The sequence below is a fragment of the Myotis daubentonii genome, chromosome 7 (genome assembly GCF_963259705.1).
Source record: "Myotis daubentonii chromosome 7, mMyoDau2.1, whole genome shotgun sequence".
Classification (NCBI taxonomy): Eukaryota; Metazoa; Chordata; class Mammalia; order Chiroptera; family Vespertilionidae; genus Myotis; species Myotis daubentonii.
The window spans coordinates 75,049,035-75,076,870 of record NC_081846.1 but is presented as its reverse complement, the minus strand read 5'-3'; the positions used below and the strand labels follow the sequence as shown (position 1 = coordinate 75,076,870).

The window sequence follows — 27,836 nt, the reverse complement described above, 5'->3', positions numbered from 1 at the left end:
TTGTTTAAATGGTACATCAAGAAAAAGAAACTTTTGCTAAGGAAGAACGCTATTAATTTATAGTGTATACACTTTAGCCTCGCAAAATGTTCCAGAAGGCAGTGTGGGCAATGTGTTCTCCTTGCTCTGGGCTCTGCTTAAAGGAGAATCATTTTATCTGCTGCACTGTTCAGTTCTTCAAATGCCAGAAAGTTTTATAAGGGTTAGATAGGACTATAACTCAGTTTTATTTTATCTGGCTTTCTACTTCTATTCTTGTTAACCTATTGTGTACCAACTCAATTGCCATACCGTATATAATAGTATATACCTATGTTTATAGTTTTTTAATCCACTGAAGCAACTCACATATGAATCACAAGTGGTCTGAACTCTTGCATAACATTTTTTGTTGTTGTTGTTAATAATATTTCTGACTTATGTTGACAGAAGTTAGGTGGTTTTCTTGTACTGCAATATATGGACACCAGCATTCCTACAGGGGTTACAAAATAAAGAGTTTAGAGATCATTAACATCCTCAATTTACAAATAAGAAAACTGATAACTACCAAGACAGAATAAAACTCGGGTCTCTTGATTTTAGTCCAGTCCAAGAAATTGTACAAAACAATATAGACATTAATTTTTGACTTGGCAAAGGAGAGATTAGGTACTCAATAATCACCAGCTGTTTGAAAACCTAATCTTATGAAATTATTAACCTTTTCTCTTTTCATAAATGACATGTTAAGGTGACACAGAGGTTTAGTTTTCTAAGAGAGTTGGTAGAAGTGAAACAAATAATTAAGGCAGAAACAGGAAGAGCCTGTATGTCTGCTTTCGCAGCCAGGAGGTGGTAAGTAGCAAAGGTTAGTGCTGTCCAGTGATTCAGAGTAAGTCAATAATCTATATCAACAAATTGGAGAAATATAGAGAATTGGGGGAATTTTTGCCCAGAAAATATGAATGTGCCTTTCACCATTTTCAAATATTTCCTGCTGATCAAACTCCAGAATATTTGCCCCTAAAGGGCCAGTGGTGAAAGAGAGAAAGATTTCTTGGTTCAGTATTAGAGTTTACTAATGATCAAACCTGTCCAGAAATGAGAACACACATTTTGAGAGGTAAAGACCTATAGATACATGAACTTCTAAATTCATCTCAGCACAGGCTGGAGAAATACTTATCATACATGCTATGGAAGGGACTTAGGCACTGGTTTCTTAGGTGGTTAGGCTGTTAAACATACTTTTAATAAAAATAAATAAAAAGAAGTATGATCTTGTGAGTAACCTTCTAGAAAGAGGTAGGCAATTCTCCTGAGTGGTGTGGCTAAGGCAGCCGTGGGCAAACTACGGCCCGCGGGCCGGATCTGGCCCGTTTGAAATGAATAAAACTAAAAAAAAAAAGACCATACCCTTTTATGTAATGATGTTTACTTTGAATTTATATTAGTTCACACAAACACTCCATCCATGCTTTTGTTCCGGCCCTCCGGTCCAGTTTAAGAACCCATTGTGGCCCTCGAGTCAATGTTTGGTTATAATTAAGGAAATGAAATTTATATAGGACTTCTACATATGCAGACAATTTTTAGTCTTCATTTTAATTGCTTATTACTTGAAATGAGTAAGAGCTGATTTACTTATGTGCAGCATACTAACAATTACTCCATTATTAAGAAGGATATGAACTCTAGTGATTCACTAATAAAACAGGATTTAGGACTGTCTACTTCAGGTAACCAGTTTGGGGCCTCGGATGTAAAGGCATTCATATTACTTAAAAATAAACTATTCTCCATATATATTTTTACCAAAAAAAAAATAGTGTACCTCATTGTATTGTATGTAAAACTTTCGGTGAACATGAAAGTATTTTGGTTAAACACAACTACATTTCGGATTTGAGACAACTAAATATGATGCTTACTATACAACATTGGAGCCATTGTCATTAAAACCAGAGTAAACAAGATTGGTTGGGCTAATTCAACAGGAAACAGAAAAACATCGGATAATGAGTAGATGAAGATGAAACTATCATTATTAGCAGATTAAATGACTATCTACTTAGAAAAACAAATAAACTCAATTATACAGCCTTAGAATAAGAATGCAGTAACGACCTGGATTCAGGTAAAATAGGTAAGAAAAACAATGGTAGATCCACATTCTTTTTTGTTTTTGTTAATATTTGAGCATTTTTCATGAACAGTTTTGATTCTTTAAAATGTAATTGAAAGTCCCTGGCACGTGGTTATCTGATTTTGCTGAAAGATAAATTTGTATCTTGCCAGTTTGGGACAGTCTCTTAGTGAATACGCTTCCGCTTGACACATACTGTTGAATAAAACTTTCTGATTCAATGCAAACACTCATGCAGCTCTGGTGTGGGGTCTGTTGTCATCCTCAGTTTATGCAGACTGAACCCAGCAATACAGGCCACAAGGGGTGTGGGCAGGTTATAGAGCATTGATGGCGAACCTCTGACACGCGTGTCAGAGGTGACACGCGAACTCATTTTTTGGGTTGATTTTTCTTTGTTAAATGGCATTTAAATATATAAAATAAAGATCAAAAATATAAGCCTTTGTTTTACTATGGTTGCAAATATCAAAAAATTTCTATATGTGACACGACACCAGAATTAAGTTAGGGTTTTTCAAAATGCTGACATGCCGAGCTCAAAAGGTTCACCACCACTGTTATAGAGCTTGGGGTCCACACCCAGGGTCTTCTGCAGCTTAGCCTCTTCTAACAGTAATAAACTGATGGAAATGATGTTAAAGTATTTGCTAATAATATACTTAATATAAAATATTTTTAAAAACTGAAGAAAAGTTCAGATATTTACTGAGAACTATTTGAGAAGATTTAGAAAGCCAATATGCAGTAGTGATGAGGTTACAATGACATGGAAGCTTTCATGTACAGAAGGAAAGGATATGAAAGGAAACAAAATGTTCCGGAAGGTAATGTGGCATTATGTATCCAGAACGGTTCTGCTATTCTTCTAATACACAAAGGGCTGGTCATGCTGTTCGTTAAAAAAGCAACGTGCTTGGTAAATAGCCACTCCCCTGCTGTCCCATCACAGAACCAGCCGCTGCTTCAGCGCCTCCTCCTGGACTTGTGTGCATCCCACATACCCAGGCCCCACCTACTCTGGGACCCCTTCCCTCCCGCCCCCCCCCCCCCTCCCCAGGGCTCCAGCAACTGGACTGGTCTTGCCCTCCAGGGATCCTCTAAGAATGTGCTATAGTTCGTCAGTCTGCATCCTATCTCAGCAGCTGGCACCGTGGGTGGGGTTTCTTGTTTTGTTTTTCCATATAATCAAAGATCAAGGGTCTCATTCTAACCATTAATTCTGGTTCTTGGAATAACTTTGAAAAAATGATGATCATTTGCATAAAATTTTATGGTTTGTTGTCAAGCTCCTCATAATAGCAAAAAACTTAAAACTAAGTATAACTATCTATCTAAAACTATACATAAAACTATATGTATAAGTGTATACTTTCACATATTTTATAGTATTTATAAAAGTTAATTAAGTTAATTATTGTACATATATTTAGAAAATAGTATCACCACTACAAATAACACATTCACATAAATTTTGACATATTTGTGGTATATCTCTCTGTGAGAAAGTAAAAATAATCTATATACATAATGATCTCACGTGCAGTTAAAGAAAATTATTTGTTCAAAGGATAAAAATAAACACCTAGGAAATAAACTAAACATTAACTTTGTCTTTCTCTAGTAGTGAGATATTTATTTTCTACCTATACTTGTATAAGTTTCAGGTTTTCTATAATATTAATTTCATATCCAAGGGCAGGAAAAATAAGCCCAATTAAACCAATAATGTCACAGGTGATGAAAGTGATGGTAAGGCGTGGACAACTGGGGTCTGACAGCTCCTTTAGCTCTGTGACTGGCGCCCAGGCGCTGTTCTGACACATTGTCGTGATGAACTGGCCTGGACTGGCCACGTCTGACTCACCAGAAAGAGTATCGCCACGTGCGACTCACCTGAGAGGATCGCCACGTGCGGCTCACCTGCGAGAGGATCGCCACGTGCGACTCACCTGTGAGAGGATCGCCACGTGCGGCTCACCTGTGAGAGGATCGCCACGTGCGGCTCACCTGTGAGAGGATCGCACCTGCACCAGTGCTGGAGGAACAGTGCTCCTGTGTTGAAGCCGAGCATCGCCGCAGAGCCCACACCTTCTCCGTGATGAGGCTGGGGCGATGCTGACCGAAAGGACGGTGTTGTCCGCTCTCTGTGCCTTGTTTTCTGTTGATTATTTCTTGCTTCTTCTTCCACTAGCACAGCAGGCACTCAGACTCCCTCCTCACACTAGGATGTAAATGACTAGTAAGTTCCCTGGGCAACATGCAAGTTTTAACCGCTGTTAATGCGGTGGCCAGTGGAGGGCAGCTCGGAAGAGAGACTGTGAAGGTTATTTGAGGGCGAGAGGAGGGAGCGGAGAGTGCACCAGAGCCCGCGAGAGTGTACCTGATCCCGCGAGAGTGCGGAGCCTGCGCAGGCGCACTGGTACTGATGACATCACGGACTTGTGCTTACCTTGGACTGACTTTGTCAGTTCATGTAGTTTCGTCTTGTAAATCCTATCATTGATGAGATCAAGGTAGAAGAATGTTAGCACTTCCCTAAGTGTAGCTCAAAATAACAGAAATATTACAATAGTATATGTATATTAATTTATCTCTATGTTTGTGCTGAAGTAGCAGTCAACTATTATTTAAAGTTTACAAATGAAAAGCTAAGGCAAAATTTAGTCTTTCCTGAGTTGTCTATCTAATATCTCTATACTTCAGTGTTCAGCTCCCTTTGGGGCATTTTCTCTACGTTTATATTTCATAAAACAATTGGATAGCATGGCTTTTCTTAAGCCTCCTGCAGTTGCAAAGCATTCGTTCAGTCAGTATTATTCCTGGGCCAACAGCCAGAAGGCACACCAAAGCAAATGGCAATGCCCTTTTGACTCAGAATTTATATTTATAATCCCCTTCCTGAGACCCTGCAGCTATTTTAATATTTTACAATCATTTTCCCATACTGAGAGAACTACCTCAATACTGAGGCATTCAGGATGTGTGTGTGTGTGTGTGTGTGTGAGAAAGAGAGAGAGAGAGAGAGAGAGAGAGAGAGAGAGAGAGAGAGAGAGAGAGAGGAAAAGAAGTGATCTTGTCAAGAATCTTATATCTTTCACACTGCAACTTAAGATCAGATTGTTCTCACACTGGTTGCAAACCCATAGCTAAAATTATTTTTCATCACTAAGCCCAAGGTTATCTGGGCAATTTTTCTTCCTAGAAGCAATTTGTTGTGTGTGCTTGTATTCTAGTAGAGGGAACAAGGAAGATAATCATCTTAATGCAACATGTAATAAAATAAATTTTTCCTGCTGATAATCTGAAGAATTCACATGTATTTTGATATGAGAAATGAAGCAGGAATAGATGGAAATCAAATGGCGGGAGATATCTTGACAGACTTTAATCCCCTGTTTTCTTGACCTGTAGATTTTCTCATTTGGAGAAGCCACAGGGTTCTCAGGTTGGGATTTGTGACTCAATGTAGTAGCATAGGCTCAGTTAGAAGGACAAGCCATCATGAATGTATGACGAGTGCTTTTCCAACTTGTCATTTTAGTATGGAGCTTCTGCTTAGGAAGGGAAATCTTCATTTGCCTCATTCCCAGGCTCTTTCAGATTTCTCTTAAATGTTATCTTTTCCATGAACTGTACTTGACCACCCAGTGGGAAATTACAGAGACCCCCTTCACAGCTTCTTCTCACTGTTTTTTGCCTTGGTTTTCTCCATGAGACTTAACACCATCCATAAAGGTTGGATGTTTATGTCTGTTTTATTTGTTGCTATATCTCCAGTGATTAGCATCTGGCATTCAGTAGGTGCTCAAAAATATTTAATTAATGTATACTAACTTCAACTTATTGAGTAATTGCTATATATCATGAACCGTGGTAAATTATCTCCATATAACATCTCTAACCTTTGCAATGACCCTATAGCATAGACCAGGGGTCCTCAAACTACAGCCCACGGGCCACATGCGGCCCACCGAAAACATTTATCCGGCCTGCCGGGTGTTTTTGCTGCCGCTGCCTGTTGCTTAGCAGCTGACTAGTTTTTTTTTAAACTATAGTCCGTCCCTCCAACGGTCTGAGGGACAGTGAACTGGCCCCCTGTTTAAAAAGTTTGAGGACCCCTGGCATAGACCATATTATTCCTAATTTATAGATGTGTAATTTAAGGAGTAGAGATATAAGAAATTTTGTATAAAGTAATTTTGGTGAATACTATATTAGTTTTTCTCTTTTTAGCCTTTAATATTTTATTTTTTTCCATTTTTAATCAGATGACTTTGGATTCCAAGCAAAAACTACATGTCTCTGCTAACTCATTAAATATATACTTGAAATTCAGGAAGTGAAGAAATGTTGTCTAAAAGATGAAATTCCCATCCCTCCCCTTTCTTGTTTTTGAAATTTTTTATAAATTCTATATCAAGGATGTCAATTTTATTGTCCCTCTTTAAATATAGACATGATACATTTAAAATATGACTCATATGAAAGCAAACTATTATAACCACAAAAATATCTGTCTGAAAAATTAAGCAAAACACTCATCATAGCCCAGGAAGGAGAAGTAATGCTATAGTTGTGGCTGATTTGAAGAAAGGGTGATACAAAGGAAAGAGATTTGCAAGAAAGGAGAGTTTGAAAATGTAGTTTTCATTTAACTTCCCAAATAAAAATGTCAGCATATTCTGTTTGGTAGAAATAACATAGGAGTGAACAGAACAGGAAAAAATCCACAATCCAACCTAATAGAAAATTTGTGATTGGTGTTGATACATGACTGGATCTTTCTAATTTTACTCAAGTTCCACATACCGATCAGCTGAGAAAATCAGTTCATCATCATAAAGTGCAGACACCAAAATTATGAATTTGCTTAGGTACTCATAAAGGGGAGAGGGGAGAAGCTGCATGGAGGAGGTCCCGGTTTGGCTCAGTGGCTAGAGCGTCAGCCTGTGGACGGAAGGGTCCCAGGTTCGATTCCGGTCAAGGGCATGTACCATGGTTGCAGGCACATCCCCAGTAGGGGGTGTGCATGAGGCAGCTGATCAATGTTTTTCTCTCATCGATGTTTCTAACTCTCTATCCCTCTCCCTTCCTCTCTATAGAAAAATCAATAAAATATATTTTCAAAAAAGGAAGGGAGGGGAGGGGAAAAAGGGAGAGGAAGAAAAGAAGGATGGTGTATTTGAATAGAGTTGCTTAAGCATTATAATTTTTCCATTTGTCACAAGAAACTTTGTATACTTTGTTCCAAAGCTTTGGGGAAAACAGACAACTGTTGACATTAGATGTCTTAAGGCTTAGGATGTCCAAAATAAGTAGTCTACAGTTGTCAGAATTATGATTAAGCAATATCTAATGAAATCATCTGTGAAATGAGACTGACTAAAAAATAAACATGCATTGCCTTATTTCCCTTAAATGCCGTTTTCTGGATCTCAAATTTAAGATTCCCAGAAGGTTTTGCAATGCACAGTAAAAAAGCAGGCTGTTGGCTTCCACATTTCTTTTGTTTACCCCTGATTTTGCTCAGAATTTCTGAATTATTTGATTGATTCATTTCTAGTTTACTCTCCCCCATTCTGTTGGCACATTAGTTTAGCTTGTGTGCTCTCTAAAAGCATTTATAGAGTGCTTAATGTCTGATACTGGAGCACATTCATAATGTTACAGCTCCTGCTCAGAAGGATTCAGTTGAGAAAGAACAAATGGTCTCCTTGCTTGTCTTTTTTTTAAAAAAAAAATCTCTTTACTGCTGGTTCATGGTTCTGTAGGGTCTGATAACCCCTCATATACTTCTCAGTGATTGATGTTCAATCTACCATTTTAGAGTCTTTGATTCTGTTTACGAAACTCATTGGAATCCAGTCTCTGCTAGTGAATAAAATAAGATCAAGGAACTCAAGAACATTTTATCTGTAAATTGCCATCGCCAGTCAATTGATGGGTAGTCTCTGTCTGAGGATTCTGATGATACTTCCAGACTCTATGGGAAAGACTACCATGGCATCAGTCTTTTGTGGAAGTGTTCAAGATGCATAGGAGTTAGTCAGGTGAAGTGAGGAGGTAAGGGGAGAATAATCCTGTAAGAGGAGAAAGCATGGGAAATAGAGTGTGGAACAGCATGGTGTATATGGGGCAAGAATGGGATGAGAAGGGTGGAAATGTAAGAATCTGGGTTTCTGGAGCCAAAAGTTTCAAAATACGAAGTTGTGAGACCTGAGAAAAAGGGGCCAGGCAGGGCGGTCTATGCTAGTTAAGAAGTCTGGGCTTTACCTAGTTGTTTAATCATTAGAAGGTTATAAGCAGGGGAGTGATGAGATTGTTGAGCAGAAGGAAAATGATTGCATTTGAGTTTCAAAATGTGGTGATTGGGGTCTAAATTGTTGTAGTGATGGCTTTGAGGAAGTCAAAGTTCAGAAAACATAGACTGAATTTTTAGGATATTACCACAATATTCTAAGAGATAGATTATTTGAGCCTGAAAAGGCATTGCTAGTAGAGATGAGAAAGAGAATGTAAATAAACGTTTTACAGGAAAACTTGCAGATGGCAGGGAAGGAGGATGAAGCTTAGATGGATATTAAACAGTATAGGTGATGTACCATGAAAATACATATAACAAAATGCTAAATGTTTAGACTAGATTTTAATATTATCGAACATTTGAACTACCTCTTTGTTAACTTTTTGTTGGGAAAGAAGCTCATATATATCATTTTTAAAACAAATGCATGTCTCCTATTTTTGAAGGATACTAGAAAATAAACTATGTAGGATATGATACCAATAAATATATTATCTTACATGCTCTCTTTCTATCTCTATCTATCTATCTATAATAAGAATAATAGAGTCCATTATAAAAAATAAATATATCACTGACTTATGAGCATGGTGATATTATTTATTGTCAAACTCAGGATACTTTTAAGAGTGAAAATTGGAGGGAGTGGGCAAAATAGTTAAAATTATTATAACTTTAAGAAATATTTATTTATGAAACAAGGTGTTTTATTTTATTTGTCTATATATTAAACAGTTATTTTAAAAACCTATTTTCAAAAATAAAATTTTAATAATAATCCTTTGTTAGAAATAAAAACAACTTAAAATAAGAAATAAATCCAGATAGGGCATTAGCACAGTAAGCATCAAGTGGAACTGTCCCTGGCAAGCAGGAGTATGGTCACCTGAGCTTACAAATTCAGAAATGGACTTTATGTGCTAACTCCAGAGGAAATAGTTTCATTAGCTCCCCTTATTGTTCATTCATTTCTGCTAGGAATCCAACAGTGACTACATGGATGGCTCGTGTCCACACATGGGCTCACATTCTAGAGGTTGTTATGTGAACCATGGTTTTTATGTCTAAACTGTAATTCTAGCATTGTGTGCTCTATCATTGCCCTAGGACAGGGGTGGGCAACCTTTTTGTGAGTGCGTGCCAAAACCAGCAAAATCTCTGACTCAAAATTCTTCTGCGTGCCAACCCTAATTTTTTGAGAACATGTTACTTGATATCTCTTAAGGTATACATATGTGAAGAACCTTGAAGAAATAATAAAATTCATTCGAGCGACAAAAACACAGTATATGATGATGAAAAATACATTTATTTTTTAATGTATACATGTACACTGATAGTCTGACAGAAAACTTTATGACTCTGTTTGATATTATCAGTGGGACTTTTGCTGCTGCATCACTGATGACAGAGATTTTACATCAGGTTTATATTTCGTGACCTTCAGAGATATGCACGAGCTACTACTTTCATCCATCAGGCTACTCCTATGATGAGACTTAACAAAATTCATCACTGAGAACAAAGATTCACAAGCGTATGTGGATGAAACCAAAACACTGGTCGGATCTAGGAAGGCAGGGAGAGTTAAGGCAGAGGCATAGAAATTGCTCTTCCCCTCTCTCATCAATCCATGTCTATGGTCTTTAAGATAACTTGTTATGTAAAATTATTTATTTATCTAAGATGCACCTACACTGAATTTATCTGAAAAATTAAGAAGTTGATATTAAGAAAAAAATTGTAAATGGAAGATTATAAGAGAGGGTTTCGCATGCCAGCAAAAGTTACTGGCGTGCCATGTTTGGCATACGTGCCAGGGGTTGCCCACCCCTGCCCTAGGAGAAGGTACTGGCTGGCTCTAACTGTGGCAGAACATTCTGCTGGTTAGGAAAGTGACAAGATAGGAACATACCCTAAGGATATACTAGATACATTTTGCCATTTGGAGAGTGCCAAAATATCAGGGCCCATCTTAGGGGAAGAGCTGATCAAGCCCCAGGGGGAAAATGACTACATTTCAACTATCTGAGTTTCAAAATGTGATAATTGGGGTCCTCATAATTGATAATTTTTTTAATTTAAAAATATATGGCTAAGGTGGTAGAGGCAAGAACAGAACTTTTGGCTTCTGATCTTTTGGGGCAAGTGGGAATCTCTCTGTTTCTCATTAGCCTACAGCTTTTCTAAGAAGCCTTTGCCTTGGGTATTTTACTTACCCTTCACAAATACTTACTGTGGAGAAGAATAAAAACTTCCTGTGCCCTTTTAGTATTTGGTCTCATTATTAAATAGAGCAAATACTTTAGAGTTAGCCAAATGTGCCTTAAAGTTTGGACATACTAATACCCCCTGAGTGTCAAATTACTCAAGTCACCTTTTCTGGTTGGGAATAATCTTGTGGAGTTTGTGACAGTATAGTGATCAGAATTAAATGAGATGTTCCAATTAAAGTCCCTGAACCATGTTTGATAAATAGTAGGTGAGCAATAAATGGCAGCTGGGATTGAAAAGGAAGAAATGAAAGGTGTCATGTTGGTAGGGCCAGCTTTGGAGAAAACTGTCACACAGGCTCTTCAGTCTCCATTTCAGCCTCCATCCCACTCCTCCCCCCAGTTCCCCACCATCTCCTATTACCAGTACTTGCGGCTCTTATTACACCATTATACTCCCTTCCTGTCTCACATTAGCATATTGCCTTCCTGATTTACCTTCCTCATCCCCTTCCTCTTAGACCTTCAAGTCTCATGATTTATGGTTTTGTCGCCTGCCATATCTAACCATGAAAAAGTTCTGTCAATGTAATTTATGCCAAAACATTAAAGACTAAAATCATTTTAATACGCTAGTCTTGCACATAGGTCTGTTTTAGTGAAGGTGTCAACATCATAACCTAAGAGAGTAAAAGTGCAAAATTTAAATTGGGAGCATCAGTAATAGGGAGAGAAGACATCTTTTTAAAGAGAGGAACTCAATAATAATAAAAACGAACAGCTGACATTTATTGGGTGCCGACTCTATCTTGCACTGTGCTTTATATGCCTTGCCTCACATAACACTCACAACCAATAAATTATGTGCCATCATTGCTATTTTTTTAAAAATATATTTTATTGATTTCTTACAGAGAGGAAAAGAGAGAGTTAAAAACATCGATGAGAGAGAAACATTGATCAGCTGTCTCCTGCACACTCCCTACTGGGTATGTGCCCGCAACCAAGGTACATGCCCTTGACCGGAATCGAACCTGGGACCCTTGAGTCCGCAGGCTGATGCTCTATCCACTGAGCCAAATCGGTCAGGGCATCATTGCTATTTTTGTGTTGAGGAAATTACAGCTTAAGAGGTAAAGCAAATCGCCAAAGGTCATATATACCTAGTAAGTGAAGAAAACAGGTTTTGGACTCAAATCCATTCAACTTATCCCCATCTCTCTCATGCAATCACTTACAGGCTAAATTTTCATCAGGGCAGGTATCTATTTCTCTTCTTGTCATCATTTGCTAGAGCCTAGTACAGTGTCTGGCCCATAGTCAACAATCAATTAATAGTTGATGCATAAATTAATGACTGAATATCAATTCCACTAAAACCTCCTATCCATTTACCTCTCTGGTATCAATCTCTTTCTTGGAGGCTGTGCCTTGCCCAATATTTCAGAACTCTGAACTGCCAGAGTCCCACATATAATGCTCTGCGTCCTACATTATACCTCCATCTTTCTGTCCTCTCTACCTGGAGGTATAATGTAGGAAGCAGAGTTCCTTCCTCATTTCCCCAGAAATCTCTGGGCTAACTTCTATTTACCCTATAACACAGAGCTCAGGAGTGGTCTTTCTCCACGAAGCTTTTATCTCTTTAGCCTCTTCCTATCCTCTCCCTCACTGTCTCTTTTCCTCTTCCCACCTCAGCCCAGTCAGGGTTCTCTTCCACTAGACCACGGTCTGACATATTTTTGTATCCTTTTTTGTATCTGACATATTTTGCATATAACATATATTTTGGTATGCTTCTTGCCTAGCCTAATTTATTCTAAGATACATATTCTTTTATATTTTAACATAATGGGGATACATTTTCCAGTTAATGATATCTTAAAATTTTAATTAACTTTTTTTTCTGACACTAATACAAAAGGAAGGTTTGACTACATCCTATCATCAGTGGCATCTTAGATTAAATGTAATACAATAATAGATATTGAATAAATGTTATATGAATGAATGAATGAATGAATGAATGAATAACAATCATAGCCCTCCTCAAATTACATTATTATTCCTGTTTACAACCTAGCTGTCCTGCATCATAGACAATGACGCAGGGAAACAATTGAGCATTATTTTTTATACATGCTGGACTTTTCCTAGTAAAACTAAGACAAATAAACTAGCTGAAATTATTCTTAATCATTTCTTTTTGGACCAATGTGATCTGTTTCCTATGCTTATATTCTAGGTGAAATTGATCTTCAAATTCTCTCCAAAGTGCAGGATCAATTCCCAGGAGTTCCTATTAACAATGAAGTTGTTGAACCAAGTGCTGAACAAATTGCCAAGTACAAAGGTACCTGTAACCCATGGTGCTTTGTGTCAAATTCTATCCCAAAAGGCTTATCATCCCAAATGTGTCCCTTTAATCATTAACAGATTGTTATTGTAGTATGTTCTCAGTAAGCTTAATGGGAGAGGAACTTAATCAATTTGTTTCCTTGGCAGGGATAAACACCTCAGAATATGAACAGTGAATAATTAAACTTTTTTACTTACAGACTTTCCATCTATTCACTGGCCACCAATTACTGTTTTTGATGTTTATTCTTAGAGACAGAGTTATCAATTCATTCAGAAGTATTTAATCAGAATCTCTGTCCTTAAAGATCTTAGGATTAATAGGTTATAGTAGAAATCTGCAAACTTTTTCTGAAAAAGGCCAAGAAGTTGTAAAATTTTAAATTTAGAAGGCCACAGAATCTGTCACAACTAATCAACTCTACCATAGTAGCACAAAGGCTGTCATAGAGAATACATAAACTAATGCCTGTGGATATATTCCAATAAAACTTTATTTATAAACACTAAAATATGAATTTGTTATTATTTTCACATATAGCAAAATAGTATTCTTATTTTGATTTTGTTCAGTCATTTAAAAGTGTAATGGCATGAGATATAAAAGACAGAGGCATGGAGTCAGGAAGTAGAATCCTATGTTTTTAGCTTGCAGTTCATTTAAAAATAGGTACTGGGCCAGATGTGGTCCATAGCACCATATTTGCTGATTCCTGGGTTACAGAATCATATCACCTGTTTTATATCAGTTTTCCATCGATAAAACCCATGAGTTGATTCCCTATTAATACTGAGATAATATAACCTATGTTTGACCAGGGTCCTCCTAATTATTTCTTATTGACTTTTTCTTTCATCTCTAAATTCATTTAATACTAGAAAAAAATTAAGATGAACTCTCTGGTCTTCCAGAGCTATATAAAAAGAAAAAAATGTGTTTTATATTTGTTATGTGTATAACATTGATTGCATTAAAATTCTAAGTGGACATAGGTTCCACATTTGCAATTAAAATAGATTGTGTGCCACCTCTTTCCTGTATTTTAGAGTTTGTAGCCAAGTCATCAAACCTTGAGAACATAAAGTTTGCTTGGCATAAGGAGACATCATCTGAATATCAAAATAGAGTGATGGAGAATAAAGAACTTCAGAAGTGGGACTTTATTCATATGATTCAGGTAAGAAGTATTTATTGTTACAAATGCTCAGAAAGAGGATTTTTAAGAAATATATATATGAAGAGTGCCTACTATTCTAACTTTAAAAAGAAAAATGAGAATCTGATTTTATAAGTGAGCATATTCAAATTGAGGATAAAGATGTTGATAATACTAAGAAATTCTCTGTAACATTAAAAATGCCAGTTTTCTCTACTCAAAATACTTCCAGAGTTACTGATTTTTTTTTCACTATTGGCTTAATTAATTTTCATAGGACTGAAAGTTCATAGATAGATCTGAGGACAGTAGATTTGAGGACTTCAGAGTGTAACATATCCTAACACAGTTCTCCAGTAACTCTAATGTCTAGATTAGTGGTTCTCAACCTTCCTAATGCCGCCACCCTTTAATACAGTTCCTCATGTTGTGGTGACCCCCAATTTCATTGTTACAAATTGAACATAATTAAAGCATAGTGATTAATCACAAAAACAATATGCATTTATATATGTGTTTTCCAATGGTCTTAGGCGACCCCTGTGAAAGGGTCGTTCGACCCCCAAAGGGGTCGCGACCCACAGGTTGAGAACTGCTGATCTAGATGGACCAATGTCTCAAAGTTTTTCTGAATCCTCCTGCTTTTGCCTTCTGTTGATGACCTGGGTAGTGTGCATGTGACAAAAGGGGCAGGTTAGATGATTCCTCAGGTTACTGAAGTGTAATTAATACCAGTTAGTCATTCAGTAGGAATTTATTTCCATGGTCCAGCACTGGCAGTAAAGGGGGTAACTACTCAGTAGATAGTATGGAGACATATTTCCACTGCTCTTTCTGGATAGCATAGAGGTGTATAGGCATCTCTTAGAAGATGTGTATATTTTAGAAATACCACAATTAATAACAACACATTTCTTATTTTCTATAGTCCACAAGAAGAGTTACTCCAAAAGAATAAACTTAAAATTGGCATATTCAGGCAATCCTACACCTCTGCTCTCTTAGCTGACAAGATCCTTTACCTGTAAGGGAGTGCCCAGTGAGCCTATGATACTTCTCTATTGGACTTGCTTCCCACCTCCTCATACAACTATTTTATACCTCCCTCTCTCCCCTACACCTCCTATAGCCCTTATCCCACCACTCATTCCCAAACAATGGCTCACTTCAGAGTGTAGGGAAAAGAGAAACCATCAAATGGAAACTCATCTTTCTTCGCCCTCCAAATTTACAAACAAAGCTGCAACATCCCCTGAGGGGTCCTGGATTGTGGGAGGGTGCAGGCCAGGTCGAGGGGCCCCACGGGTTCATGTTCCAGGATGGGGAGGGACACAGGAGGTTGGCCAGGGGAAGGACATGGGAGGGCTCCAGGACATGTCCAATCCATCTCACTCAGTCCCGATTGCTGGACCCCAGCAGCAAGCTAACCTACCAGTTGGAGCGTCTGCCCCCTGGTGGTCAGTGCACATCATAGGGAGTGGTTGAGCAGCCTTAGCATATCATTAGCATACCATGCTTTGATTGGTTGACCGAATGACCAGATGACTAGAAACTTAGCATATTAGGCTTTTATTATATAGGATAGGTAGACTGACTCTTAGCATCTTGTGACCAAGCATGTAACTTCATGCATTATCCAATCCTTTCCTAGAGAATCTGTTGACATCAGAGCTTTTCACATTTTCCGTGATTTAAAAAAAGCATCTGTAAGCACATGGTGAAGCTAGTACAAAGGTACAAAGGGCTTACTTTTAAAGAAACATTCCGTCAAATGGAGTCTGTGTTTATGGTGCCAGCACCATTTTCTCCCAGAAAATTAAAAGGCACCAAATATGGAGTAAGCTTAGAAGCATCGCCTCCATGTGGAGCAGAGACTGAGTGTCTCCAGCTGTAGATGTCAGTGTTATTAAAGCCAGAAAGTGTAAATTTAAAACCATTTGGCTCTAGTTGAGCAAATAAAAGTTTCCCTTTCCCCAAAAAAATGTTTATTCTATCTCTCCATATAACATTTTTACATTTTAGGTTTCTTAAGTGTTTTGTTCAGTAAAATCCACTCCACTTGAAAATCAAACTTTCCCGTGAGTATCTGGTCCAAGCACACAAAGATGTTGACGTAGAAAAGTGTCTCCTGTCTCTTTTCCTTCATTTCTAGATGCTGTATTATGTAAAAGACATCCCAGCTACCCTGAAGTTCTTCCACAGCCTCTTAGCTCCCAGTGCTAAGATTCTTATTGTTCTTGTGTCAGGTAAGTTATCTTTATCCAGCCTGGATAGACCACAGTAGTGCATATAATTATGGAGGCCTGTGTTTGAAGGCCATATGAGGCAAGGCCTTCACAACAGCCCCCAATTTAGGGGGTCTCCGGGCATTAAATGTCTATTTACTTCTTTCTCCTGAGAACAATTTTTTATCTATATATAAATTCTTTTTATATCACATAGAGCAAATGCAACTGTTAGTAACTTTTTTAATGAGACTAAAAATACTAAATATTTCTGTTTGCTCCTTTGTTTCCATTGAATGTCTCTCTCTTTACCCTCTGTGATGTTTATTAATAAATAAATAAAGGTTAAACTACTTGGGGTACCATCATATTCGGCTAATTTGCATTTCTAGAGCCATTATCAATACCATTCGTTATAGGTTTTCTCAAATAACTATTAAAAATAGTTCACTTGCTTTGTTTTATGTGCTTTATTTTCCAAATAAGGCATTTGATCCTCTCCTGTTGCTTCCAGGGATATAATAAGTACCACACAGAGAGCATAAGTATACATGTTAGCAAATGAGACATTGTAATTGTTGAATTCATTAATTCATAATTTCTTTCATTTGTCATCTTTATGGACTGTCCATGCAGTGCAAGGCAGGTTAATTGTAGATACAGAATAGTTTCTATCTTCTTAAGCTTATACCAGACCCCGTACTCAAAACTCCATGTCACAAAATTCATTTTTTCTTAAATATGAAGAATGGCTTTAAGGATGATAAACATGGTTGTTAGCCTTAATCCAGGGTTTGAACTCATGTGGCGGTCTGGCAAGTGAGCACTCCTGTACACAACCTCTTCCCCAAGGGAGCATTTTGATATACTATCTTTACCTCTGGTTAGTTAAAAATACTCATTTAAGTGGGAGAGTTCTGTCTTCCTATTTAGAAGTGCTTATGTGAACTGGATGCTTCCTGCTAATCTCTCTCTAAATAAGGACACTTGGGTAAAGCACTTTGTTCTACACTTATCAATTCAAAAGTAAACTTAATTATCAACAATAAAAGCAGCCTATTTTTGACAATCTGTATCCAAAGTACAGAAAAACTGTTGTAGACAGGAACAGCAATTCATCCAGAAGTCATATGTTTGATTTTAGAACGTATTGAATATCCTTGAAGACCCACTCTTACTTATGTTTGGTTTATTCTTAAATATTTTCAGAAGTAAAGTATCTGAGTGTCAAGGGGCAGCTTTCTATGAGTAAATATCTACAAATAAGAAAAAGACAGCCAATTTAGCAAATGGCATGAGCAGTCTACAAGCAACTGAGAATTGACTAAGTGTCCTTATGGATACAAGATTCTGCTGGCTATATCACGAATCAGTTAATATAATCCATGGAATATTGGCATCAAGAAATGTGCAAACCAAAACAGGCCCAGTGAAACATATGATGATACATGAAGCAATAATGCTGAGGCACTTCCTAGCAGTGTGAACTTGGTCTATGAATCTAAGTTTATTCAAGGGCTATTTCTGGATAATCATACCTACATTATTGCACCTATGCATATATGTGATTCATATGTACTATGTCTATATACTTTCATTGGGAAAATAAAAAAGTAAAGATTTAAAATCAGATAGCTTTTTCTAACGTACTTTAAGTCAAATATTATTTAGTCAGTGTGGTTTGATGGTGAAAATATTTTACCAACTTTTTCGGTTTGCAGTTCATAATTCTTCATTATGGCACACAGCATTGTAGATAGGTATATCTGCAGGAGGAAATATTGTTAATGGTTACTGATCCTAGACATAAGCATGCAACAAATAATAGTTGTTGAATTGGTAAAGGGACTCTCATTACTTCCTTTCTTTACCATATACACTTCTTTCTTAGAAGATTTTATACAGCTATAGAAGAAATGTCTACATTTATTTTTAAAGAACCACTTAGCAAAAGGAAAAATAGGTTTAGGTATTTTATTTTGGACTTTCCACTTCCCTCTTAAGGTTAAAAGTTATAGCTTTATTGCTTCTGTTTATCAGGAGAGTTATAAGTAAAAAATTAAAAACAAACCATCTTATGCAATATAGTTTCTTTTGCAGTTAAAGAAAATATTCCACCTTTAAGGGGAATAAAATTGTCATCAACTTAGTGTAACCTGAATGACTAATACTTAACTCTTAACAATCCAGAGTAAATGACTGAAGTCCGCATCTCAAGCCACTTGGTCATCTATCACTTGCTCTGTGACTCCTGAGGAAACCTGGGTCATGCTTCTGATGGTTGCCAGCCACTGTTTGCTCCAAACTTCTCACAGTTCAACTTTGGATTTCTTATGGCCAAACCTTGCATGTGCTGCAGCTACCTTTTTTGATTGTGTTCTGCTTTACCCCAAACATGGGCATAGCTCTATTTCCTTTGTTCTTTGATTTGGGGAGACATTGACGACTATGAGAAGGAAGAATAGCAGAAACAGAATTTAGTATCTTTTTCCAGCCTTTCTCTTGCTCAGTTGGGGCCCACTTTCCCTTCACTAGTCATAACTTCTCTCAGACTTCACCCATATCCTCTTAGCTCAGTACTTTCTCTAAAATACCAACTCCTTACTTCCCCCTTCCATAGAGCAAACTCCCTTTTCCTCTAGCTCTCTCACCTCGATAAATCTATGCACCTATAAATTTCTCTTATCAACAATAGATTTTCAGCCAAGATAAATTATATTGGCCACTTAGTGTATAGAAATGACTGCAGTTTCCTTTTATAATAATAGCAGCAATTGCTTTGTTGTATTAATACAGCCAATATAAATATATGGGTCAGTGCTTAGAAAAATAGTCATGGTAAGTTTCCAACAGTGGAGACAAATTTAATCACAAGAAATGTCCAATCAGATTTGTCTTATATCATTGTCAATCAACATGTATAGGATTGATCCACTTTTTTTTTTTTTATTTAGTCTTTTTTTTTCATTTCATTTCGAATCCCTGTCTGCCAGACCATTCTGTGGATAATAAACAAGATTGAGAAAGCTCTCCAGGGCATCTGAGGTGCCCGGTCAACTTCCCTCCTCACCCATATATAAAAGCCATTGCCCTAAACAGCCTTCTCAGCCCAAATTATAATTCCTAAAACCCCACTCTCCATACTTGTCCAATGAAAACATTCCTTAAACTCAAATATTGCCCTAAAACTTGGAACACCTACACCAAAATGATTCACATTAGGCTCTGTTTTTATCAGGTTTCTCGCAGTCACTTTCTAAATGGAATCCACTTTATAATGATCTAGAAGTGAGGAAACCTGTTTGTATATTTCCTTGATTCCAGGGTAATATTGTCATTCACAGCGTCACTGCAGTGAAGAAAATTGACTGCTCATTGCAGACAGATTCCGAAAGCCTAAATTAAATTTCATCATTAAGTTAAATGTCTAAGAGCACTCATCTAGCAATTGTCTTATCCAGGCAGATAAAGGTATGTCTGCATTAACATCTTGTTCTAGGTGGTCATATTAAATATCACAGCTAAGGGTCTTGTCTGTCGATCTTAGTCACTGACCTGTTATTGAAAGGACAAGTTATTCTTAATAGACTGAGTTACTCAGTCATTTGAGCACCATATAGATACTCATTTTTGCAGTTATTACATTAGAAGATAATGAAATATGGGGTCATTTTCTAGATTTAATTATGCAGAGTACCTAGTTTGGCTAAGGGTCCATGTGTGTTCAGCCATATTCAAAGCACAGAATGCTCAGTTCCACACTGGCTGCCCAGGGTGGTCATTGTGTACGCTTGGTTCATTCAGCTTTTATTGAGCTCCGGGAGTAAGTCAGTGCTGGGCTCTGGAGGTTGCAAAGATTACTTTTCCTTTTCCTCTGAAAGGCTGCTAATTTAATGGAGGATCCAGACCAGACAATGTAAACACTTTCAGCGGTGTGCCGAGTTTCCTACTAGAGGCATGTGGGGAGTTTAAGGAGAGTTCCTTGAGAGCAGTGGGCTCTGCCTCTTATTTCTACCCTCAGATCTTGCAAAGCCCTTGGCACCTAGAAGACACCCAGTAAATGTGTTTGAATTGAACTGAATAATTGCTTATTATTTCTCCTTTATGTGATCCAAGCTACTTGTTCTGAATGTCCTTCCAAAAAACACACAAGTAAATACCATGTTTTAGCTAAAACTTACCACATGATGGACATGGAATCAAATAGATAACATCGACAGTTCTGGAGATTTGAAGATAGGTTTAATAAACAGAAATAAAAGACTCACTAAAGAATATTACATATTCACACACACACAGTCTACACATGGGTGGACAAAAGCAATGAAGGGGAGGCAAGTGGAACTAATGAGAAGAAAGAGAAATTGAAGTCAGAATTAAATGCCAGCATGTGCTGGTCGGCCCATTAGAGTACGTGTTGCTTGAGGGGAGAGAGAGGCTTGCCTCTGTGTTGCTAAGGACCCATTACAGAGCTAGCCCATTTCATTTAACTATAACAAGCAGAAGTTCCTGATTATGAAGATAAAAGATTCAATTTGAAAACAAAAAGAAGAAAACTAAGAACAAAAGAGGTATCACACACTAAAATTATGTCAGCAACATGTTTTTCTGCAAATGGAGTAGCCAGGTATTAGTTGAATGAGTTGTTAATTAATATGCAATGTATCTGGTTAAGGGGGCTTAGCCAGAAGGAGGGCACTCAAGTTTTGTGTCCTTCCCTCTCCTTACCTGGATAAGGAAGGAGGTAAATCCTGTGTGTGATTTTTAATACAGCGGGAAAAAACAATCCGGTTTATTCCATGTTGAAAACAAAAGTAGCACCATATGCTGTGCCCACCGAGAGCCATTATGATAATGCATCCGTCAGAAAGTGTATAATTGCTCAGCTCAGAAAAGGCACCGAGTCACAGAACACTGACACCAGCACATTTTCTGCAATTAGTGTTTTGTTCTTATTTTCTCTGCCAGGTTGAAAAAATTATGATAACAGAGCCTCTCCTCAACCGCTGAAATATTTATGTTCTTATAAAGTCTTATTTGTAAGGCAAATTCTTTTTCGGGAAGACAATCTCTGTATTGGAATGAAAGATCTTTTAATATATACTCATGACCCTCATTTTTTTCCCATTGGACTGAGGTTTTATTGTTTTCTGCTTCATTCCAATTCCGAGAGCATATCCTGTGGTTATCACTTCCTCTTCTGAAATATAAGCAGAACATCAGTTATCTAGGCTATTTGTTATTTACTATTTCCTGCCTTGAATAGTCTCTTCTGTTTAGTTAAATCTGGGGACTTCAGCTTAGTCTGAGGGTGAAGGTCAGGCATGTTTGAGCATCCTGTGATTATATGCACAACTGTGTGGGTGTGTCTTGTTTGTGTACTTTTCCAGAGAGTCGGTTACTTTCATTAGAACATTAAAGGGGTTTGGGAACCGAAAATAAATTCAAGCCTTTGAAATCTTCACTTTTAATCCTGGAAGTTCATAGAAAATATAGTTCTCTGTTATATTGCTTTGGCCAAGTCCAGCTTAATTATGTAACCCTTCAACAATGTTTACTATGTGCCAGTCATGGTTCTAAGTGCCTTATATTTTAAACTTATATTAATTTCTCCAGTTAATCCCTGGAGAAATTCTGTGGGTAGATTCTATTATTATTCCTGCATTACAGTTGATAAAACTGAGGCACAGGTTCAAAAAGTTTAGAAAGAGGAAAAGCCAGGCTTCATACTCAAGTAGCTGGGCATTAGTGTCCATCTTTAATTCACTGTACCATCTGTGTATGTAACAGCCATGATTACAGGCATGTATTAGAAGGTCCACAGATCGATTTTCATTTGTTTTGATTTATGGTAATCATCGATTTCCGAACAAGTTTGCTTTTTCACAGTCTCAAGATTATAACCAGTAGAAATGATCAAACTAATTTCATAATGTAATGTTCATTTATTTTGTAAGTATTTATTATACACCTGCTGTGTGCTTAGCATCGTGCAGTGATTCACTTAAAGTATCTCATTTAATATGTTCCGGTGCATTTGAGGTAAGTATGGTTGCTCCCATCTTATAAAACTGAGATTCTGGGAGACTAAATAACAAATCCCATTTCAATTATGAAATGTCAAAAGAGTAGTCCAACAGTCTATGTCTCGCTCTCCTAGGCTTCTCTTGGCTTCTACACTGGGCTGGGTTTTCAAAAGTAAATGCAACAGATATTGCTGAAACATCCTCTAAAGTTGGGGACAAAAACCTATAGAAATCCACCTAGCTATTGGCAGTCCAAAGCAGTATGTAGTAAATGGATAGACACGAGGCTTTAGTTTGAGTAAATCATTTATTGTGCTCTTTCTTTTGATTCCAGTTCTTACTCTTACATGCTCTCCTCTGAACTCAAAACAAACAAACAACTGTCTTGCTTCTGTCACCACCTGGATGTCCAATAGGTATCTCAAATGTACATTTCTAAAATCACGCCTGATGTTACATTTAAAACTGCTCCTTTCTCATTCTTCCCACTTCCAATTAATGGCAATTCTCTCTTTTTAGGTGCTTGGGTCAAAATTATTGGGGTTACTACTGACTTTTTTGTTTTGTTTTTACTCACACCCAGTAACGAAATTGTTGGCAAATGGCAATATATGTAGGAGTGTAACCTAAAACATCCAACCACTTCTCATCACCTCCAAGCTCACTGGTCCCAGTTCCCATCATCTGTCACCCAGGTTATTGGAGTCACCTTCTTACTGTTCTCCCAGCCTCTGTCCTTATTCCCCTATACTTGCTTTTCATCTGTGTGGCCAGAGTGATCTTATTAAAATGCAAGTCAGGTTAAGTCACTCTAATGTCAATATGGAAGCCCCATTTGGATACTGAAATTTAAATAACTTAAGATGAATTATAACGTAAAATACATTTTCTCAGTCACACAAGCCACAATTAAAATGCTCCATAGCCACAAGTGGAATTCATTTAATTCCAATCTCACCAGCTTCCTAACTAGTTCTTAAACATGCCAAGAATGTTCCTGCCTCAAGCCCTTTGCAATTGCTCTTTCCGCATCCTGGAGTAATCTTCCCTCCTCTGGCAGCTAGCAGGCACCTGGGATCCAGGCTGGCTTCCCTCAGGCTGCCTGCAGGCACCCGGGGCCCCGGGCTGACTTCCCTCTGGCACTGGCTTCATCAGGAAGGATGTCCGGAATGATGTCTGGAAGACGTCTGGTCTAATTAGCATATTACCCTTTTATTACTATAGATGGTTTGTCATGTCTGTGCTCAAATGTCATATCATAAGAGAGACTGTCTACATACAGTGGTTCTCAACCTTCTGGCCCTTTAAATACATATTATGGTTGTGACTCAACCATAAAATTATTTTTGTTGCTACTTCATTACTGTAATGTTGCTACTGTTATGAATCGTAATGTAAATATCTGATATGCAGGATGGTCTTAGGCGACCCTTGTGAAAGGGTTGTTCCACTGCCAAAGGGGTCGCGACCCACAGGTTGAGAATCGCTGGTCTACAATCACCCTATATAAAACAGCAAACCATCCAACTCTTTGACCTTCCTTATTTTTTGCTCTGATTTGTTATCATTTGCACTTAGTATCATCTAATATATGATTTATTTATTTATTTAACTTTCTCCCTACCCTCAACCCCTCAATCCTTGAATAAAGCTACACAAAGGCAAGGATATTTTTTAATTGACTATTCTATCCCAAGTATCTAATGCACTGCCTGGCAGGGTAGGTAAATGAAAGAAAGAGTGAATGAAAGCTTGACTCTGTTCTCTCACAGGAACCAGTGCCTGGGACAAGCTATGGAGAAAATATGGATCCCGCCTACCCCGGGATGACCTCTGCCAGTACATCACATCCACGGATGTCACTCAGATGCTAGACAAGTTGGAGATTAAGTATGAGTGTTATGACCTTCTGTCCACCATGGATATATCTGACTGTTTTATTGATGGCAATGAAAATGGAGACCTGCTTTGGGATTTTTTGACAGAAACCTGCAACTTTAGTACCACAGCCCCACCTGATCTCAAAGCAGAAATTGTAAAAGATCTGCAAGAGCCTCAATTCAGTGTAAAGAAAGATGGAAAGGTTCTATTTAATAACAGTCTGAGTTTCATAGTGGTTGAGGCATAAATATCAATCATGAGAGGAATGTATTCAAAAATTATATTTTAAATACCGTGGATCATTTATGTCTGTATTAAGATTAAAAATACATCTCATAATGTAAATAGAGCATTGTCTCAAATGTAAAATCTAGAAAATCCCAAGACATTCTTGGACTTCCACGTACACCATATATGAAATTGCTGGCCTTATCCTATATCTTCTCCAGTAAAGAGACTACCTGCAGGCTAAATACCACAAATGCTGGAAAAATGAGACAACTAAATTTTACTGGCTTGTTGACAATAAAATCCTTTCCATTTATTAATTGTACTGGAATTTCCTAGAACATCAATAAAGTATATACTATGGATTCTTTAAATAATAGTAAAGTAGATGCTTATTGATACTTTGAACACTAAAAAAAGTATGTTTATTGATTTTTTCCCCTTTTTTGAAGTATTTGCCTTTGTACATCCAACTATTATAACTTCTATTTTATTTTTATTGATTACTAAAACAGTAAGATTTCAGGGGATTTTCTAAAACTTATTTGATTTTCTTTATTTTAATTTTAATTATAAACACCCATGACCTTTATAAAATAGTATATCTCTTTATATAAGTAAATAATTGATTTTATAATAAATAAATAAATAAATTTTTAAAGTGAGTAAGTTAACTATTACTCCCTGTTAGAAACAAAACAATAATGTTTTACTAAAACACTCATGAACTCTCATTCTCCCAGGATTGAAGCCATTTAACACAATACGATAGTCTCTCTCTTTCACAGTACAGAGCTACCACTTAATGCTGCAGATAGTCACTTTAAAGAGTTAACGTCCCTCCCTAATCTCTTAGCTGAGGCCCAGGAGAACACTGCAGTATGGAGCCTATTTGCATTAAAAAAAATGACTACACTTTGTTGTTCATAATAAGTAAAACTGTCTTGCATTGCCCTCTTTTCTTGGACAACTTCATCAATGTTTTTTGAATTATAAGTTCCAACAAATGAAACGACAGTTATCCAATCAGATTCTTAAATATGAACCCTGAACCATTAATCATACTGATATGTACTACTTACAGAGGAAATCCATGAAGCACACATGATTAATTAATAGGGACCATGGTGACCTTGAACAATTTTGCCAAACTGATGGAAATCAAGGCTCTACAGAGAAAATTATGGCCTTTTCTAAAAAGTGCAAATGCAACATGAAACAAGACTAGAACTAACATGCTACTTGAAGATAGAAAAGAATAGCAGCCCATAGATGGATATTTGTAAATATGACCTTTTCCTCATCCCTATACAGCCCTTACTGTAAAATACAAGGATAGCTCTGGCTGGTGTGGCTCAGTTGGTTGGTCATTATCCTGTGCATGGAAAGTTTGTTGATTGGATTCTGGGTCAGGGCACATGCCGTGGTTGTAGGCTTAATCCCCAGTGGGAGGAGGCGTATAAGAGGTAGCCAATCGATCTTTCACTCTCTCATTAATGTTTCTCTCTCTCTCTCTTTCTTGCTCTCTTTCAAATAAATGAATAAAAAATCTTTTAAAAAATACAAGGATAAATAAATTTGCACTTGCTTCCATATAACACTCAGCCTCTTTAAAGATGAAATCTTCATGAGTACATATCAGTTGGTGGTGGAAAGCTACATAGGTACAAGGGATAGAACTATTGGTTTCTGTCTACTCTGCATGATATTACAAAGGATTGAGGCAGTCACATACTGACTTTTCAAGGTTATTCTTGAGGCTCACAAAAAAAGCCTGTGACATAAATTTAGAGCATTGTAATATACATCATTGTACATCTCTCAGTGTTTAACATAGTGCCACACATATGGAAAGTGCTAAATAATGGGTTTTCAGTGAATTCTCTTCAAACATCTCTATTATACCTATGTGTTTATATTCTTATTGTAAGCATAGCTTACACACACAAAAAAAATATCAAAACTGTTGCCCCTAGTATTAGTATAAACTTTAACTTATTTAAAGTGGAGCGCAATGTTTTAGGGCCTGGCTATTTGCTTATTATAAAAATTGGCAAATGTCTTCATTGAAAACTGTCAATTTGGGCAAAATATTTCAAGTTTCTAGTGTACATTCATAAAAACAGATGCATAGATCATAGAGAATACTAGGCCTTAAGCCTGTCCAACTGCACGGGCCCAAAGGTATGTTTGTTATATTTTAGATGTTTATTAAGAATAGCTAACTCAAAATATGTTGACATTTTAAAAGCACCTTTGCATGTGTTTACCCCCTCGGGATGTGGTTTCTAAGAAAATAAGGATTTTTTTGCTAAGCCCCGCAGGAGGGATGAACGTATGAAATAACCTTGTTAGATGAAGAGGTCGGATCAGGCTTCCTGGGTTTGTATCTTGGTTCTGTTCACTCACTGAGCAATCTCAGGCAACTTATTCTCTCTCTGTTCCCACATTTCCTTATCTTCAAAATGAAGGTAATTATAGTCCCTACCTCACAAGATGGTTGTGAGGGTTTCAGGAGTTAAACTACATAAATATTCTCATAAAGTAGCAACAGGCTCAAAGGGAATTAAAAAAACATTAACTATATTATTAATTGCTCATAAAATTCAATAAAAATTTCAGAGCAGGTAAAAAAAAAATTAAATTAAGGTAAATTATGACTGAGGCCAGAGAGCTAGTACTGAGAAGAGCCAACCTAGTTCCTGACCTTGACATTTCTAGTCAAAGGTATATGGCCTCTCGGTGTCGATTAGCTGGTGCTTCACAAAACTCAAGGTGCCATCAGGGTTGGACCACTTAAGCCCCACTTAGGGAATCTGCTTGCCTGACACTGTAAGCACTCTGTACTGTGTGAACTGACCCCATCTCAGTTCTGTCTCTGAATAGACCAATGGGTGGGACAGATGACATAAGACGGCAACTCATAGGCTGGCCAGTATTTGATTGGAGTGGTTCCTTTTGAAAAGTAGGAAATGGATCATTTTGATTCTCTTAGAAATCTAGTTATAAATCTGGATGATTCTGGCATTAATTCTTTCATTTAGTCATAAAATACATCATTCAGCCAATATTGACTTTGTGAGGGGGTGAACAAAAGTCAGATAGTGATAGTCACTGTTAAGACAATAAAAGTAGATAAAAAGAATATCAGATGGCATAATATTAGTCAGAGTGTTCAGGGAATGGCTCTTTAAAAGGGAGAGATTTGCATGGAGGTTTAAATGAAGTGAAGGAGCAAGACAGGTGAAGAGTGAGGAGAAGAGCATTTCAGGAAGAAGGAAGTGCAAGTACAAAGGCCCCGACGTGGAAGTGA

At 37.3% G+C, this 27,836-nt stretch overlaps 1 protein-coding gene across 1 annotated transcript in view; it reads left to right on the top strand.

The window, feature by feature from the left end:
* The window catches only part of HNMT (histamine N-methyltransferase), a 34,073-nt gene extending 8,025 nt beyond the window's left edge, over positions 1–26,048 (top strand). Inside the window, exons 3-6 of the mRNA XM_059704568.1 lie at positions 12,894–13,001; positions 14,054–14,184; positions 16,316–16,409; positions 24,187–26,048. Coding sequence (XP_059560551.1) covers positions 12,894–13,001; positions 14,054–14,184; positions 16,316–16,409; positions 24,187–24,542 — 689 coding nt within the window. The 3' untranslated portion in view covers positions 24,543–26,048. The remainder of the gene's footprint in view (positions 1–12,893; positions 13,002–14,053; positions 14,185–16,315; positions 16,410–24,186) is intronic.
* Positions 26,049–27,836: the final 1,788 nt, after the last annotated feature.